We start from the raw sequence: 16,444 nt of genomic DNA on the forward strand, positions 1-16,444 counted from the left end.
TAGGTGGGCGTAAAAAATCAAGACTATGGATGGAAAACCCATGTACAAAGCAAGGTCAATCGCAAAAGGCTATGTACAAGCAAATGGCATTGACTTTCAGCAGGCATTCTCACATGTGGTCAACACAACCACCTTGTGGACTTTGCATGCAGCTCATCACTTGGAGGCGTATGGATGTAAAAACTACTTTCTTGCATAGTAGCATTGAAGAAGATTTATGTATGGAACTAGATGGGCTTGTGATTCCTGGTGAGGAAAATTTAGAGTGCAAACTCACGAGTCTGTATTGGCTGAATCAAGCTCCCAGACATGGTACAAAATATTTGATGCTTTTATATCATCATATTTGAGTAAAAAGGAGCCATGCAGATCAATTGACTTCACATAGAAAGGGAAGTAGATGGCCAGCCCCATTGGTTCAGAACTACATGTAGATGAGACGCTTACTCTAGTAAAAAGGAAAGAACTCTTAATGCACTTAAAGACCAGTTAAAATCAGCATTTTCCATGAAAGCTTTAGGAAAACTAAATAATTTGGGTATGAGGACAAAGAAGCATGGGATAGGCAACGATGGCTGCTTTTATGTACCCCAAGCAAAGTACATTGAAAGGTTCAATACAAATGATATAAAAGCAAGTGTACCTTTGCAACAACTTGTCGAGTTGCGCAAAAAAGACTGGCTAAAAGAGGATGTAGCAACCAATTCAATGAAGGCTGTACTGTAGCCTTCAGCTCGTGGTTCTTTGATATATGCTATGGTTGCTAAGAGACTAGATATTGCACATGTCATGGGAGTTGTTGGCAGATTCATGGCTAATCTGGGCAAGGCACATTGGGAAGCCATCAAGTCAATTATGAGATATTTGAAGCGGACAAAGTAAATGACTATAGTCCATTGAAATACATGGATTATGTGACTCTAATATTGCAGGTGATGTGATATGTATTTAAACTTGCCGGTCGTGCAATTTCATGGTGTTCCAGATTGCAGAGGAATGTTGCATTATCTACTACTGAGGCTTAATATGTTTCATCAACCGAGGCTTCCAAATAAGCCATATGGTAGTCATAGCCAGAGTGCCATATCTTTCACTAAGAATGCCATGTTCCGTGTACGCACAAAACACATTGATGTGCAATATGACTTCCTTGTGGAGATACTTGAGAATGGCCTGTTTGTTGATCAAAGTCAGTACATCACAGAGTCCTGCATATGGTCTTGCTAAGTGCTTCCCAAAGGCACATCAATATTGTATAGAGATGATGGAAGATAAGTAACTTCATGGAGCCTTCATGCCCTTTTAGTCAGAAGTTGTTGGCGGATAAAAACCCAAGGACTTTTATCATGTACATTTTGACCTTTCCCCCTAGAAGTTCTTTATCTGAAGCTTTCTAGAGATATTTTACTTACCTATACAAGCATTATACTTGGTCATTGGCCATTTTTAACCTGTTCACACTGCCCAAGTGACCCAAGTGCCCTCTTCAATTTACGAATTCCCCATAACCGTAGATTTGGGGTTTGAAATTGTATAATCTCTCTCAGCTTGCATCATCATCTGTCTCTCTCACTCACTTACACCTAGTTTATCTCCCACTATCACAAATACTTCCCTTGCTTTGGAGACCCCTCCATTCTGGGTCAACTATGCTAGAGATCTTTCGTAGACGAAGTTAGAATATATCTGACTTGAGAATCTTGCATGTGTAGATGGCAAGATTCTTTGGTCCTGTCTTATTCTATTTCTATTTACTTTTTTACTTGGTTACGTTTATTTTGGTTGTTGTTCTCAAATCTCTACAGGATATTTTGCCTCGTGAAAGACATTAATAAATCTCTCTCTCTATGAGACAACATTTGATATAATCTCTACAGGATATTTTGCCTCGTGAAACTCTCTCTCTTTTTCTCTCGTAATTAGCTTACCCTATTGGTAAGTTGTTACACTACAAGCCACTATGTCTTGGGTTCGAAACCCAATTTTACTCACCTCTCTATTATATACTTCATACATATCTCTTAATTCACTAGATACCACTGTGGAATGTAGGGGTTGAACCCATGACCTCCTGGTCTCCATTGGGCAACCTTACCAACTGAGCTACATCCATCTAGGCTCTCTCTCTCAAACATAGTCTAGGCTCGCTACCTTTCATACCTCCAAATCATATGGCTGCTACCTTTCACAAACATAGACATGTTGCTACAACTAGGCAACAAAAGTTTTGGGTACCTCTCCCAATGTTACATCATCATGTAGTGATGAGGAACTCCGAGTTTCCTTTCATGTATTATTATTTATTAATCTAACCAATAACAATGTGAAGAATTCGTGCTTCTCTCTCTCAAAGGAATCTGGCTCCAATGTCAAGATATGCACACAGTTACTAAGAGAAGAGTGCTTGAATAATGAATTTGTGGAAAGAGCTCTCAAATACTAGGACTTGTCAAACCTTGGTATCAAAGGATGTTGACATCATAACTCCCAAACAAACCATAACTACTAAGATATTCAACCTGAAATAGTGGACAAGTGGAAAACAAAGCACAGATTATACCCTTCATCCATGATTTTAGATAGACAAAAAAGACGAATAGGTCAACATGATGGCAACAAATGAAGCACTTTATTTATGGCTTTCTCTCCAAGTGGCAACAGTGTTGAAAGCATGCTGGCATGCAAATGAAGAAGCATCAAGGATCTGCAAAGAACAAAAACCATTATACTTTAGATACAACGATCCATCGACATGGATGTGGTCCATGTGGACATTCATGAGCTCTCTAACAAGACTGCCAAGTTGTCCTGGCAAAATGTATACATTCCTAGTAGACAATATCCCATATTTTTTAATGTCTATAATCAAATCTACTTTTCAGAACAATAATAGGCACATCTAAATAGAAACTATATTAGGTAAAAAGCATCGTTTAAGGCCTTACTAAGTTTACAAGACATTTTGTAACAAGTAATTCTGAAGTTAAAAAAGTTTAGTTTGAGGCATTACCAAGTCAAAAAGCCATTTTGAAAAGCAATCAGATCTGCTTCTACCAAGTAGTGATGGAGCTACTAGCAGCTCTATGTACTTACAGTATTATTAGCAATCCCCCTTGATTGTCTTTCAAAGTAACACTCAGAAACCAACTATTCAAAGCAACTATTGGAGAGCTAAATATGCCATTATTTGTCCTCTAAAGACAAGCCTTAGTTAGCGTTGCGTCTTATAGCAAAGAATTAGCACCACTAACATGAAGCCACCTTAGATCTTCAATGAGATACAAAGTCCAAATAGCAAAAAGAAATTTGCCGCACTTGGGTGAAGCAAAGGATACTTATGGACCACACCAATATGTAAAACTTTTGTAAAGATTAAGCATAATCGTCCAATGTATGGGACATATTTTGCCCTTCTTAGGAAATGACACTTTTTCTGACCAAGCATATCGATATAATTTTGAGATAAATCAAGTATATACAGTTCCCAACTGCTTTTCCCATATCCAACCGGAGAAACACTTCTCATCCTTGTGAATATTTTTATTTTCTAATCTAGAATTTACTTTAATCTTACCAAGGTTTTGCCAGTATGAGGTATGCTTTTCACTCATCAGAAGGGAAAATAATATACACGCTCAAGGTTGCTAACAAAATCATCATGTGGATACATGTTTCTTCGCAGGGCCTTCTTTGTTCCAAATTTATCTCTCACCTTTTTGTTGCTTGCTAGGAACAAGGTTGTTCTCTTTCATGCCTTTTTTGCTTTTGACAAAGCAGCCTCTCTCTCAGCAGCTTGCTTCGCCAATCTTTCTTGCCTCTCCTTCTTCTTATCAGCCTTCTGAGCTTTGGCTTCCTTCTGTTGCCACATATACAAGAAGACATGAGAAAGTTTAACCAGCAACAAAACAAAGAGCAGACAAAGTAGATTCTTCGAGTACTTTCATAAAGAATAGAGAGACCTTAGCATTAGCTTTCACATCTGGCTGCACAATGACTGGAGATTGTTTATCAGCAGGTGCTGCTGATGCTTTTTTCACATTAGACTTTTTCTTCTCATTTTCCTGTGCTTTAATATAAGGCTTGATCTTCTCTTGCACCACTTTTTCCATTGTCTTTTGTCTCCATTCTTTAGTCCATGCAGCAGTTAGTATCTGCTCAATAAGGTCATCACGCATCTTCACAAGTGACCTAATTTCCTCACTTGGAAGATCTTTTGCCGCCTCTATATCACCCCCATACAACTTCTCTAACACATATTTGTTTGTTTCCTACATTGATTGAGATCAAAGTTTGTTATCATCAAAAGTACAATTCCAGAATATCTTCTAGTAGCCTTACAGTGTAATGTATTGATCTTATATATATGCCTTAAAAGGATCAAAGTTGATTAATATAGAACAAATGCAAAAGCTTACAGTCCATTCGACTGGCCTAGGTGGTACTTCTAGCGATTCCACCTCAGCCTCAACTGCTTGAAATGATTTATAATAGGGTATATCTTGAATAACAGTTGGATCTCTCTTAGCTCTTTCTGCATCAATAAAATATAATGCCTGCGTTGCATTCCAAATAACATAGCAAAAAGGTTTAAGATAAACAAAATAACAATGTGCCAGTAGTAATGTCCTCTACATAAGTTGCAAAGGTTTAACTATATCCCTTTCCTAATACATTATACCCTTTCAAAAGAGTAACTCACTTGTTGCAATTTCTCCCATCCTGGCTTTCTCATAGCAACTTCCTCTCGAATCACCTCATAATCTCGGTATCTCTAATCAAAAGACCATTGTGAATGAGACAACTTTCATAGGGACAAGCTATAACTGAATTACGCCCATACATACATAATATTTAGACATCAATCTTGCTTTCACATCATCGTCATATTTTATGCCACTCTCGATTTCATCCCGTTCGTACAGTAAGAATGCTGCTAGAGAAGGATCATGCACAGTCTCACGTATTATATCATTCTGCATGAAGAGTCAACATCTTAAAATGGTGAGAACCTTCCAATCACATGACCTGGAGTGTTGGTTGACAGAAAACCCTGAACAATTTTCTTGTACCTCTAGTGGTGGAGTAATTTTACGACGAACATCCCATGTTTTCCAAGGCACATCCATTAACTGCAAAAAAGAAACAAAGTAACACATTTTCCATCTCAAAATTCTTTTTAAAAATGCTGAATGGAAATGAACTTATACATTTTCAAATGAGATTCTCGGAGTAGCAGGGAATCCATTGCATTCATGGCATGTTGACTCCCCCTACAAAGTAGTCAAGCCATGTTAGCCTTCATATTAAGGATATGATGATATGCCTTGATGTTAGGCCTATCTTAACATAGAGAAAATTGCTTAATACCGTTCCATGGCATTCTGGGCATTTCTTGTAAGGTAGAGGATATCCAGCATTATATCCAGCAGGATAATGAATTATTTCTTCATTCCCCTCAAGAAGATCAGTCACCAAACTTCCAACTGTGCCTGGTGTAGCACTGTCCAGATAAAGAAGCTCATCAAATAAATCCCCAAAACCTGCTCTTTCAACTATTACCACGGATTTTTTCCATTTCAATCCTCTATTTTTATAATAAAACAGGGCTTATAATAACTGCATCCATGTATGCACTAATTCTTAAGTACCGAAATTAAAAAACAGACATGGCCAAATCCTAACACAATCGTTTGTATTGAAGCGGTAACAAATGAGCAAAGTAGGACTAGAAAGCCAAAAATAATATTTTGAAAAGGACATTTACCTACATGCTTACTACATTAATCATGATTAACTATTATTTGATGAAGAAAAATAAGGTATCAGGATAATAACTTTAATTTATAATACAAGCAGCAGTTGTAATTGCATATAGCCAGGATATTACATGCCAGGTGACATCAAGCCACTAATGAAAAGCATCAAAATGCAGGATAAAGCAAAGACTATACAGAACTTAATCAAACAATACAAGTTCCAAAGAATGTGGCATTGTACAAGGAGAAAATAAGTAACTGTTCAAATTAGGCGCATAAATGGATAAAGCTCTTCAGAAATAACAAATCACCAAATGATCTAATGATGATAAGAGGAGGAACGAAAATGCTCAATGGAGACCACTCCTCTATGCATAATCTACCAAAAAGCCATTGTGCAGGTTAAGCTAAAATCTACATGTCCAGCAAGTTTATTACAGACATCAGGCATGAGAGCTTATTGAACATTGTTACCTTGAGTACCTAAAATTAACATTACCAGATGGATTGATTAAGTATAGACATTACTCACTTTCATCGTCAAAAGAATCATGAGTAAATTTGTTATGAGAAAAGGCTCCAGCATTAAAGTTTAGATAAGCTAACATTTAGGCATTTTGTAGAGGATTGATTGCATACATTTTGATATTGTATCCTTCTGGATATAAGAGCATGTGAAGTAGTGATAACCATATAAGTAGAAGGAAACATACGTGGAAAATGTAGAGGTGCTGTATTGCACATCTCCTGTGCCTGAACACATTTTGCATCGCAGGGATCCCCATCCACAACAGGTCTTGCAATCGCTGAAAATTCTCCAAATATAATAGTTTCAGTCATTAAAAACTTCAGAACCAAAAATACTGACCTCATTACATCAGGGAACAGAACGTTTTAAGATATAAGACCAACGAATCTTCAGTTCTTCCACAACACATCAAATCATATCAGCAAAAACAAGGAATTTCAGGACATTTTGAATTCCAACATGACACTAAAACTCAAAACATGCCAAACACCTGCTGCCATATAAAGGCATTACCTACTATCATATCGCCAAACACAAAGAAATTATCTAGCTTCAAATTTCCAAATCATCCATAAACCTAATCTTCCATCCAGCCTTTTATAACCGATGCCTTATGCAGCTAGATAACATTTCTACTTCAATTATGCTAAGATACAATCCTGCATGTTTTTTTCTTTGACGATGTGATCTATCCAAAGGATAAATATAATAGTTTTATTTTATGGTAGGCCTGTTTCTAGAAAATATTCAACACAATGTTATTTATTCTTCGTAAGGAAGGCTAGATAAATGTCTTGATAGTGAAATGAATGCCACTCTACCTTGATGAATGAACCTTCGAAACCAATTCAGAAGTGATAGCAAATGTCCCAACAGCTGCAAGCCCCTGAATAATTTAAGATTTTAAGATATGCAATTCACTTGAGTGCAGAGCAGTTTATAAAAGCTTTGTGAATCACTTGAGTTCTTCACTTTATTTGCAGAAGCATCTTTATAAAGCCTTTGTAGGAGGACTTTGTATGCTAAGATAGATGAGTCTTAAATTATGATAGTACTTTGTAAAACCAAAATATTTGGGGGTACGCATGAGAGAGAAAGATAAAATGAAAATGAAAAGAGGTAGACGTATAACAAAACACAAACCCAAAAAATGTACATGTGTTAAAAATTATAGATAAACTTTATTATTTTCTTTTGAGACCAAATATGACCTATGGGACTAAAAGTGAAACATTTTCTCATAGTATGAGCAGAATTAAGTAGAAACTCTTGATATTCAAGAACTTTACTACTGAACATTGCAATTGAGAGTGCACATTGTGAGAGGGAGAGAAATTTCTGTAGGAAGTGGACCAGATTGACAATGTGTGGAAAGAAAGAAAACTCAGATGTTGTCAAAGGCAGAGCATTGTATCAAAGTGTGAAGCTCAGACTGCAGAACTTGATCAAGGCAGAATATTCTCAATTACAACTATATAAAAAGTGTTGCCATACCTTTGCATGGCAGCACAATGAATTCGCTAATGGCGTAAAACAACAAAGTTCCATATTTAATATCGTTATCGATTACTGTGGGCATGTCTCTTTTCGCAGCATGTATTTTATTGTAGCCAGCAGGTTTATATCTAAAATTGTGAACCTGTTCTATTATTGTCTCATACATTTTTAATACTTATAGAACTTGTTTTCACCATAGAAATACAAGTGAGACATTAATAAAACAACAAAGTTCCATATTTAATGGCGTAAAACAACAAAGTTCCATATTTAATATCGTTATCGATTACTGTGGGCATGTCTCTTTTCGCAGCATGTATTTTATTGTAGCCAGCAGGTTTATATCTAAAATTGTGAACCTGTTCTATTATTGTCTCATACATTTTTAATACTTATAGAACTTGTTTTCACCATAGAAATACAAGTGAGACATTAATAAAAAAATCATCTTCACCATTTTGTGTGTAAGAATCAGATGTTCATTAGGCAGCTTTGATGTTAGAGAAAACAGTGTTATTCAATGGGAGTAGACATGTCAGTAACTTGCAAGCCATAGGTTTGAAACAACTATTGAAATGCAATCTGTTTTCATTCAGGAAAAAACTAAAGAACCATGCATAAATTTTTGACTCTAGTTTTCACACAATCCAATCTTCAAAAAATGCCACATCATCGAAAAAAGTAATGTCTTCTCTGTGTTTCAGATTAATGTAGAAAAATATCACATATCCAGTGCTACACAACCTTCTACTTTGCTGCTCCGTGCTGAACTTATCCTGTAACTACCCATATTGTACACTACTTTACCATGACAAATCCTCCCCTATCGTATAGAAAACATGAACATACATGCTATTATTTCTATGATGTTTGAGGAGACCTGCTTGTAGCTTTGACCTTTCAGACACTGTCTCTTTTTCTAGAGACAACAAATGCGTATATTCAGCACACATCAAACTTTCATCTTATGAAGAGATATGTACTATAAAATAATATAATGTTAAAGATTCCAAGTTTTGAATATTTCTGGGTGAATGAAAGAAAATCTAGACTGCATGAAGGTCATGTAAGGAAGTATGAATTTCTCATGCAGTGTAAATGATGCTATGAGTTGTGCATAAAGAAAAGGTGAAATTGCATGCATCAACATTCATATCAAGTACCCCCATGTACAAAATCTATTCCACTGAGTTTCTGTCACTTATCATGAGAGTATTGGGTGGCAAGCGAAGAACTCAAGAATTTGAGTTAGATAATCCAATTCAAAAGCTAAGCTAATATGAGCCCATATGCAAAGTTATGATGATAACCCCAAAAGTGGTTATCTTTGATGTTCCGTATCAATACATGGTAACTCAAATACATAAGCTATCAATGTCAATTCAGCAAAGGGATTACATAGTGAGCACAGATTATTTCCCAAAGATAGAATTTTATTTCAATTCAATCAGTTCTCCTCCAAAATGAAGAAAGGCCAACAGAATCATCAACAGCTATATATAAGAATGACATATGTCATTCATTGAGATTCCAACCATAATATGTTGCATTTCAATCCATCAGGGGAGCATAATTTATCAATTTGACTTAATCATAGAAATACATAAAAAGCCTCAGCAAAGGACGGGTTTTTTATCAACTATGTGAGTAATTATCAGCAGAGAACGTCTAATTTATGAAAGCATTGAAAAGTGATGAAATTTTTCATGCAAAAATAGAGTTTTCAATCAATGAAGTCAATTATGCATATGTATAGTTTATTGCCCCACTCATCTAAGAACGATGTGTGTCCTTCAGCTAGCCATATATCATGTTGTCCATCAATGAAGAGCGCCTAATTTATCGACTCCCCTCTAAGTATAGAAAGATATAAAATCATAAGCAAGAACAAAGTTTTGGATCAATTAAATCTATTACGTAAGTAGCTACCAGAGTCTGAATATTATAACATTACTCTACACAAGAATGGCATGTGTCATTCATCCAACCATATGCCAATAAAAGAAAGCATACATAATTTACGATAGAAATTTGGATAAAAGAGGCCATCTCAATACAAAAGCAATCATAAGCATCATTAATAATAACAAGGAAGCAGATGTTCACAATGAATTTCTTTGTTTGAAGATTGGACAACTACATCACTTGCATGTACAAAAGCATTACGCTCACAAAGTCAGGATCCATTATATTTGATGCTTTGAAATTCTTGATGACAAAATATGAAATTGATGTATATGTATATAATTCGAGAAACAATCATTCCTAAAACACGAAAAATAAAAACAGGCGAGTGGATAAGGCTGAGTATGAGTATGAGTATGAGAACGAGATAGAATGCATAATTCAAGAGCAAAACAAAGGGGGGCAGGCAGGAAGGAAACAAAATACAAGCACACCGCAGACATTAGAAAAGCAAAAGCAGGGAACAGCAAGAAAATCAAACTAGCCAAAAATAGAGAAAGGGCCAAGGAAGGCACGAACCGCAACAGTGAAGGATGCGCCTGCCGTGACGAGGCCAGGTAGACCGAAACCTCGGAGGGCATTGTCGCGGAAGTCATAGACTGCATCATGAGCTGCTTCGCGAAACACAGACCCCACATCAGACACAGTCCTGCGGAGGGCCCCCAAGAACTTCTCCATGAAAACCTTGGAATGCAGCACCACCAAGAATGGCTACTCAACAACAACAACAACAACAGTCTCTCTCTCACTCTCACTCACACTCACTCTCTGTGTACTGTGTCTGTGTCTGTGTCTGTGTGTGTTCCAAATCCTCACATAAATCCTGCTCTCTGTGTCTGTGTCTGTGTCTGTGTGTGTTCCAAATCCTCACATAAATCCTGCTCTCTCTCTGCTATGCCATGCTATGCTATATCTATATCCCCTTCCAATGGAACACTATCTTTTCTATAGACTGCATATACTGTACTACTGTACAATGTACATACCCACCATCATCAACTTCTCGGTGGTGGTGTCCGGTGTCCGGCCCCAATATCCGGTGTCCAACCTAGTGTCCGGTGTCCGCCCTAGTGTCTGGTGTCCGCAACCGGACATCTCTCCAACTCAACCCGTTTCCCACTGTTAACAATACCCGTCAAAGGTAACTAGTGCTTAGTTGCACTAAACTAGTCTTAAGATCTTCCTCCTCTCCATGTTGATCATAGAGCATGGGTAACTTAAACACCCTAACTCGTATCACTTACCCATGACCTCATTATGCATGCACGACACTTAATACGATCATGATCATGAAAGAGAGTATAAATGAACGGCTTTAGCTTCGAGTGACAACACTAGTTAGATGGTTATGCACTGATCACATCACAAACATTACACCACAAAGACTTGAGGAAGGAAGAATTATATCACAAAATAATTACATTGTGTCATATCTTTATGTGCTCATGCATCTCTATTGCAAATGCACCTTGTAGAATATTTATATATGTTACATGTTGAGTCACTTTAATTACCTATTCATTAACTATCTATCATACTAACTTAGTCATATGGCGTGATCAAGTATATATATTTACTTTTATTTAATTTATACATCGTGATATTTCAGCCATTGCACGCCCATTTGATGTCCAACACTATGGCACATCCATGGGATAATAGATTCAACGAATGAATTCCCCTCGACAAGCAATGCAAAATCCTATAACTCTTATACCAAGTATGTTAAAGCTTAATCCTAATGTAAGCAAAAGATACGGAAATATAAGATAGGAGAAGAGAGAGAAGGAAGGGTGCCAATTCACTCGACCACCCCTGAACAAAGGGATCGAGACAGACTCAAGCCTCGATCAGCGTCCCATACCGTCGTTGTGGCATCGAGTCGTACATGGTACTGGCACGCTCAGTACAAGAGTTGATCACCACAAGATCAAAGTCTCAACATAGTTGATAATGTTGGAAGCAATCGTCAGGTGCGGAACAAACTCAACAATCTTAGAGATGAAGACCTTCAAATAATACAAAGGAACAGATTGATAATACGAGATAACTAAATCATAAGACAAGATCAATAGGAAAGACACAGAGAAAAAGTACACCAAGTTAGGTGTTGATAATCAGACTCAACCTCCCATAGAGACAATGTTCACACTAGCCAATGGACATCATACTATACTAGATTTGTAATTAGTAGAAAGGGCACTTGCCCTAGACTAGTTGGTTTTAAACCAACTCTTTGTAACTTAGTTAGTGTCAGAGGTAATTCTATCTTTTTACTAATACAACTTCTCTCTCTCTCTCTCTCTCTCTCTCTCTCTTTGTAACTTTGTGTTTCTCTGTCTCTCTGTCTGTCTCAGTCTCTCTCTTGTTTCACTCCAACCATCATTGTTTACATTTTATAGCTCATTGGAAAGCTTTCAGAGAGCTTTCTAAGGAATGTTCATTTACTGAATTCTGTTACCATGGCAAGAAGTTATGAACATTTTCGTCCGCATCCATCTTTGCCCCACAACTCCTCAAACGCAAGGCAGATTTTGAAGCCCTAAATCAAGTGAAAGGTACATTTTCTCTCTCCCTCTCTCTCTTCTCATAGGGTTTGGTCCTACAATGACACACACTCATAAGACCGCCTCAAAGTTCAGGAGTATGATTGATAATGAACCAAAATCACCAACAAATGTTGATTCCAATGCAATAAACACAATGGACAAAATGCTTATGAGTCACTTGATTTCTCTTCAAGAAACCATAAACAAGCAAGGTGAAGAGATTAGGATGTTAATGAATGAGAATGCTAAGCTCCAAACTATTGCCATTGAGAATAAAATTCTTAAGAAAGTGGTCGCAAAACTTGAAGAAGAGATTCAAGAATGTAAAAGAGCTTCTTTCGAAACAAATGAGCGCCTTAATAAGATTGAGTTAAAGGAAGCATTAAAAGAAGAAAAATTAGACACGATGAGGCGGGATGTAAGTGAGATGAAAAATGTATGTACACCGAAATCATGGGCCGATGTATGTGGTGGGGAAGGGGTATCAAACTCATCTAATATGCATGTGATACATTAAGAGAAGAATATAGAAAGCGTGGATGCCCGAGAATTGAAGGAGCGTGAATGAAGATCAAAGAACATTGTTATCCGTGGGATCAAAGAGGAGAGTATGGAAACACCCGCTTCCCTTGGAAAGGCCATTGGTGATTTTTTTAGCATGCATTATGGGATGTCAGATGTGAATGTATATGGGGCACACCGAGTTGGGAAACATGGTGTTACTCGCTCTGGAGAAAGGCCCATTGTATGCACAATGATGGATGATACAAAGCAACACATCATACTCGAAAATAGTTGGGTACACCTCAAAGGTACGCAATGCTTTGTGAGTGAAGATCGTACTATCTCACAACAAAATGCCCTTCGTAAAGCATATGAAGAAAGATTGAAAAATAAGGTTAAGGATGTGCTTAAAGATGGAAATGTAGGCAAATAGGGACACGTAATCTATGAGACTAAACCACGTCTTTTATGACTATGTTTTTGGAATTGCAATGGATAACCATGGAATGCGGGATTTGGCATACAGGAGTTCATCGATGACTCGGATATCACACTTATTCCACGTCTTTTACGACTATGTTTTTGGAATTGCAATGGATACCCATGGAATGCGGGATTTGGCATAGAGAAGTTCATCGATGACTCAGATATCACACTTCTTGTTGAAACATGGGAGCATGATACTCAATGGATTCAAGGTTTAGGAAACTATAATGTACACTTTTTGATATGGGAGAAAAATCCAAGACAAAGAAGAGGACAAGGAGGGGTGGCATGTTTGATTAAGAAGGAAATAGAGAATTACGTGTCAATCGTAAAAAATGATGAGCATAAATGCTACATATGGCTCAAAATAGAAACACCTAATGATTTGCCCACTTTTGTAGTTAGATGTTACATTCCTCATCAAGATTCTAACTTTTATGCTTGTTTGGATAAAGATAAACTTTTTGCCAATCTAGAAGATGATATTGCTTATTTCAAATCCAAAGGGGAAGTTATTGTCTTTGGTGACATGAATGCTCATACAAGAAGTTTCCAACTTTCATGCCACATATCTCAAGGATGCAAGAGGATATGCAAATGTATAGTCGATCTTCTATCGATGAAAAAGATGCGGACCACTTTGGGAAGTTACTCCTACAAATGTGCAATAGTACCGTATTGCTTATTGCAAATGGTATTTCCTTATGGCCCAACACTAATGGTTTTACATGTTGAAAACACAACGGAAATAGTGTGATTGACTATGTGCTACTTTCCAAAGGTATTTTGGATTGTATACATAAATTCTCACTTGGTGAATGAACACCGGAATTCGATCATAGGCCTTTATGTATTGATCTCAAATGTATGCATAGGTTTGATTTTGAGAAGGTTGTTGAAGATAATAAACAATCGCACTTGAGCATGAACCTTAAGTGAGCACCCATGTATTCCAAGATGGTTGAGGAAATGTTACAAATGACAAAGATACAACATGGTGCCACACTAGAATGCAAATGGGAAGCTTTTAAGAATGTCATTCTCTCGTACAAACAAATGTTTTTCAACCAACCGCACATCATGGATATGCGCCAATAAATGTAAGAAAAAATGGTTTGATAAAGAATGTCATGAAGCTCGAAAGTGCCTTATGGTTTTGGATGTAGTTAAGGATAAAGAAAATTACCAAAAGCATTTGTATGAGTATAAAAGGCTTATTCAAAGAAAGAGATGAATATGGGAAGTTACTCAACAACTTCTCCAAACGCAAGAGAAAGCACATGCATGTGCTAAATTTTGGGGAAATCTAAAGGGGAAATGTTGTCGTGAAGATTTCAGGCGACGGTGTGAAACCGGGGTGGAATGGGCAAGTCGGTGGTGTGCAACATGTGCACATGTATACTAGGAAATGGTGTATAGAAATAAGAGGGGAAATTTTATCCCACATTGTAAGGTCCCTCCCTCCTTGGGCTATAAAGGGAAGGGAGGGGTCACTTATGAAGGGGTTGCCTATTTTGCGTATGAGAGGTATACCACTTAGTCTAGAGTTCTTACAGTTTTAGGGTTAGGGTTTCGTTTAGGGTTTTCTTCTTGATCTTCTTTACTTGCTTATCGGGGTTAGGGTTTTGTTATACCGTTTGGTGCAGCCTATGCGGCCTTGGTTGTAATCTTTGTGAACTCTTAATATAGCTTGTTGATCTTCTTGCCTTGTGGGTGTATCTTGATTTTATTATATTCTATGTTTATGTGCTATTCTTCCTCTTCTCCTCTTGAGCTAAGCTTCCATTTTGTGTCTTATTCCTTCTCCTCTACTCCCTCGTCTGAGACCCCCGTGGTCCCGCCCCTTCTACACGCACGCGTGTAATAACGTGACATCTTTGGTGAACCCGACGTGAAGAGGCGGCAAGGGAGCATGGAGATGGAAGAAGACTTTGACTTCGAGGAGATGATGGCAAAGATCGTGATGGAAGCCGGACGGAAGATGGCGAAGCGAGATGGGAAGCCGTCGAAAGGGTGGTCAATCGAGTCGACTGGTTCAATGGGAATGAGGTCCCAAGTTTTTTGAGAGCTTACAATGCCGAGATGACAGAGCGGGGTGTGGACGAAGCGATAAGGCTAGATTTTTTTGTCGAGTGGCAGCCGTATCAAGGTACGAAGAGGTCAAGGAGCTCCGAGAAGCTCACGAATCGTGGGAGTCCTTTGAGGGAGCTCTATTGGAGGCATATGGGTACGCGGAACCGGAAGGAAGAGGTCGACATGAGTTCGATCGGTGGATGGCGTCGGCGAGGCGTCATCAGAGCGCGATGGAGGCATTCCGAGAGTTCGAGCGTCGTTTCTCAAAACTCTCGGAGTGGGAACGGAGATTGGTAGGGGCGGACAAAGTCCTCCTATTTTTGAAGACGGTCCATCATGAGGAGAGGATGGGCGTCCTATTTGAGCTTCAAGATGATTATGGAGCACATGGTCTCACCGAGGAGTGGTCCAAGGTGGAATGGGTGTGTCGGCAACATGATGCGAGGCAGTCGGCCACAACACGGCCAATGAGCGGTGAGTGACTACGCACTACCGCCGAAAGAGAGCTCAACGCAAAATGGTTCGGAGGAGCTCGACCTAGAAGCGCTAATACGGGAGGCATGCGAGCTTGTGAAGGCGAAAATCGAAGCCGAAGAAGGGCTTATTATGGAGTCGGGCCGGAGGCGATCTGAGGATACGGAGGAAGAAGCCTCCCTAAGTGTAGAAGACGGGGCATGTATGGAGGCCGGGAGAGCGTACGACAACGACATGGGAGAGGGTGCGGAACAAGCAACCCTCTTGCCATGTGGTGAAGGGACGGCCATGGAGGCCGGTAACTACGGATTCGGGACATGGCGGCCCGAAACATTGAGTGGGGAGGAGACAAATGGTGGTGCCACGACCTTACACACACCGGTCCTAGAGGCTCCGACGGTCGGCCCGAGTGCCGGCGTGAGACCTAGAACGACGAGCGGTGGCGACGGCAAGGCGGGCAACCGAGACGACAATGAGGATTGTAGCGGATGGAGGCAAGACCCCTCGACACTGGGGCCAGAGACTACGGTGGTTGCACTCGAATGCCAACATAAGACCGGAGAGAAGGGCGGTGGCCGTGAGGAGGTGTGGCCCGGAGCGAACACGTACGA

The 16,444-nt window shown here is 38.8% G+C and overlaps 1 protein-coding gene across 1 annotated transcript; it reads right to left on the reverse strand.

The window, feature by feature from the left end:
* Window positions 1-2,262: 2,262 nt before the first annotated feature.
* Window positions 2,263-10,456, reverse strand: EMB2737 (embryo defective 2737). Its single transcript, XM_087336680.1, has 11 exons — window positions 10,267-10,456; window positions 7,107-7,171; window positions 6,470-6,562; window positions 5,368-5,500; window positions 5,208-5,270; window positions 5,070-5,129; window positions 4,845-4,973; window positions 4,700-4,771; window positions 4,416-4,553; window positions 3,960-4,268; window positions 2,263-3,856 (listed from the first exon to the last, which is right to left on the reverse strand). Exons 1-11 carry the CDS (start codon window positions 10,423-10,425, stop codon window positions 3,749-3,751), a joined length of 1,329 nt encoding a protein of 442 aa, XP_087192806.1. The 5' UTR covers window positions 10,426-10,456; the 3' UTR covers window positions 2,263-3,748.
* Between the last annotated feature and the right edge of the window lie 5,988 nt (window positions 10,457-16,444).

This window comes from Azolla caroliniana, unplaced genomic scaffold (assembly GCF_043228905.1).
Source record: "Azolla caroliniana isolate FFs.n. ecotype wild unplaced genomic scaffold, voAzoCaro1.0.p SCAF_21, whole genome shotgun sequence".
NCBI lineage: Eukaryota > Viridiplantae > Streptophyta > Polypodiopsida > Salviniales > Salviniaceae > Azolla > Azolla caroliniana.

What these genes read in the sequence shown, in the direction of transcription:
- EMB2737 (XM_087336680.1), bottom strand. Translation starts at nt 10,425, where the DNA reads ATGGAGAAGTTCTTGGGGGCCCTCCGCAGGACTGTGTCTGATGTGGGG. An exon ending in TCGAAGGTTCATTCATCAAG is followed by an intron (nt 6,563 to 7,106) that starts GTAGAGTGGCAT and finishes GAGAATTTTCAG; the next exon opens with CGATTGCAAGACCTGTTGTG. An exon ending in AAATTACTCCACCACTAGAG is followed by an intron (nt 4,974 to 5,069) that starts GTACAAGAAAAT and finishes CTCTTCATGCAG; the next exon opens with AATGATATAATACGTGAGAC.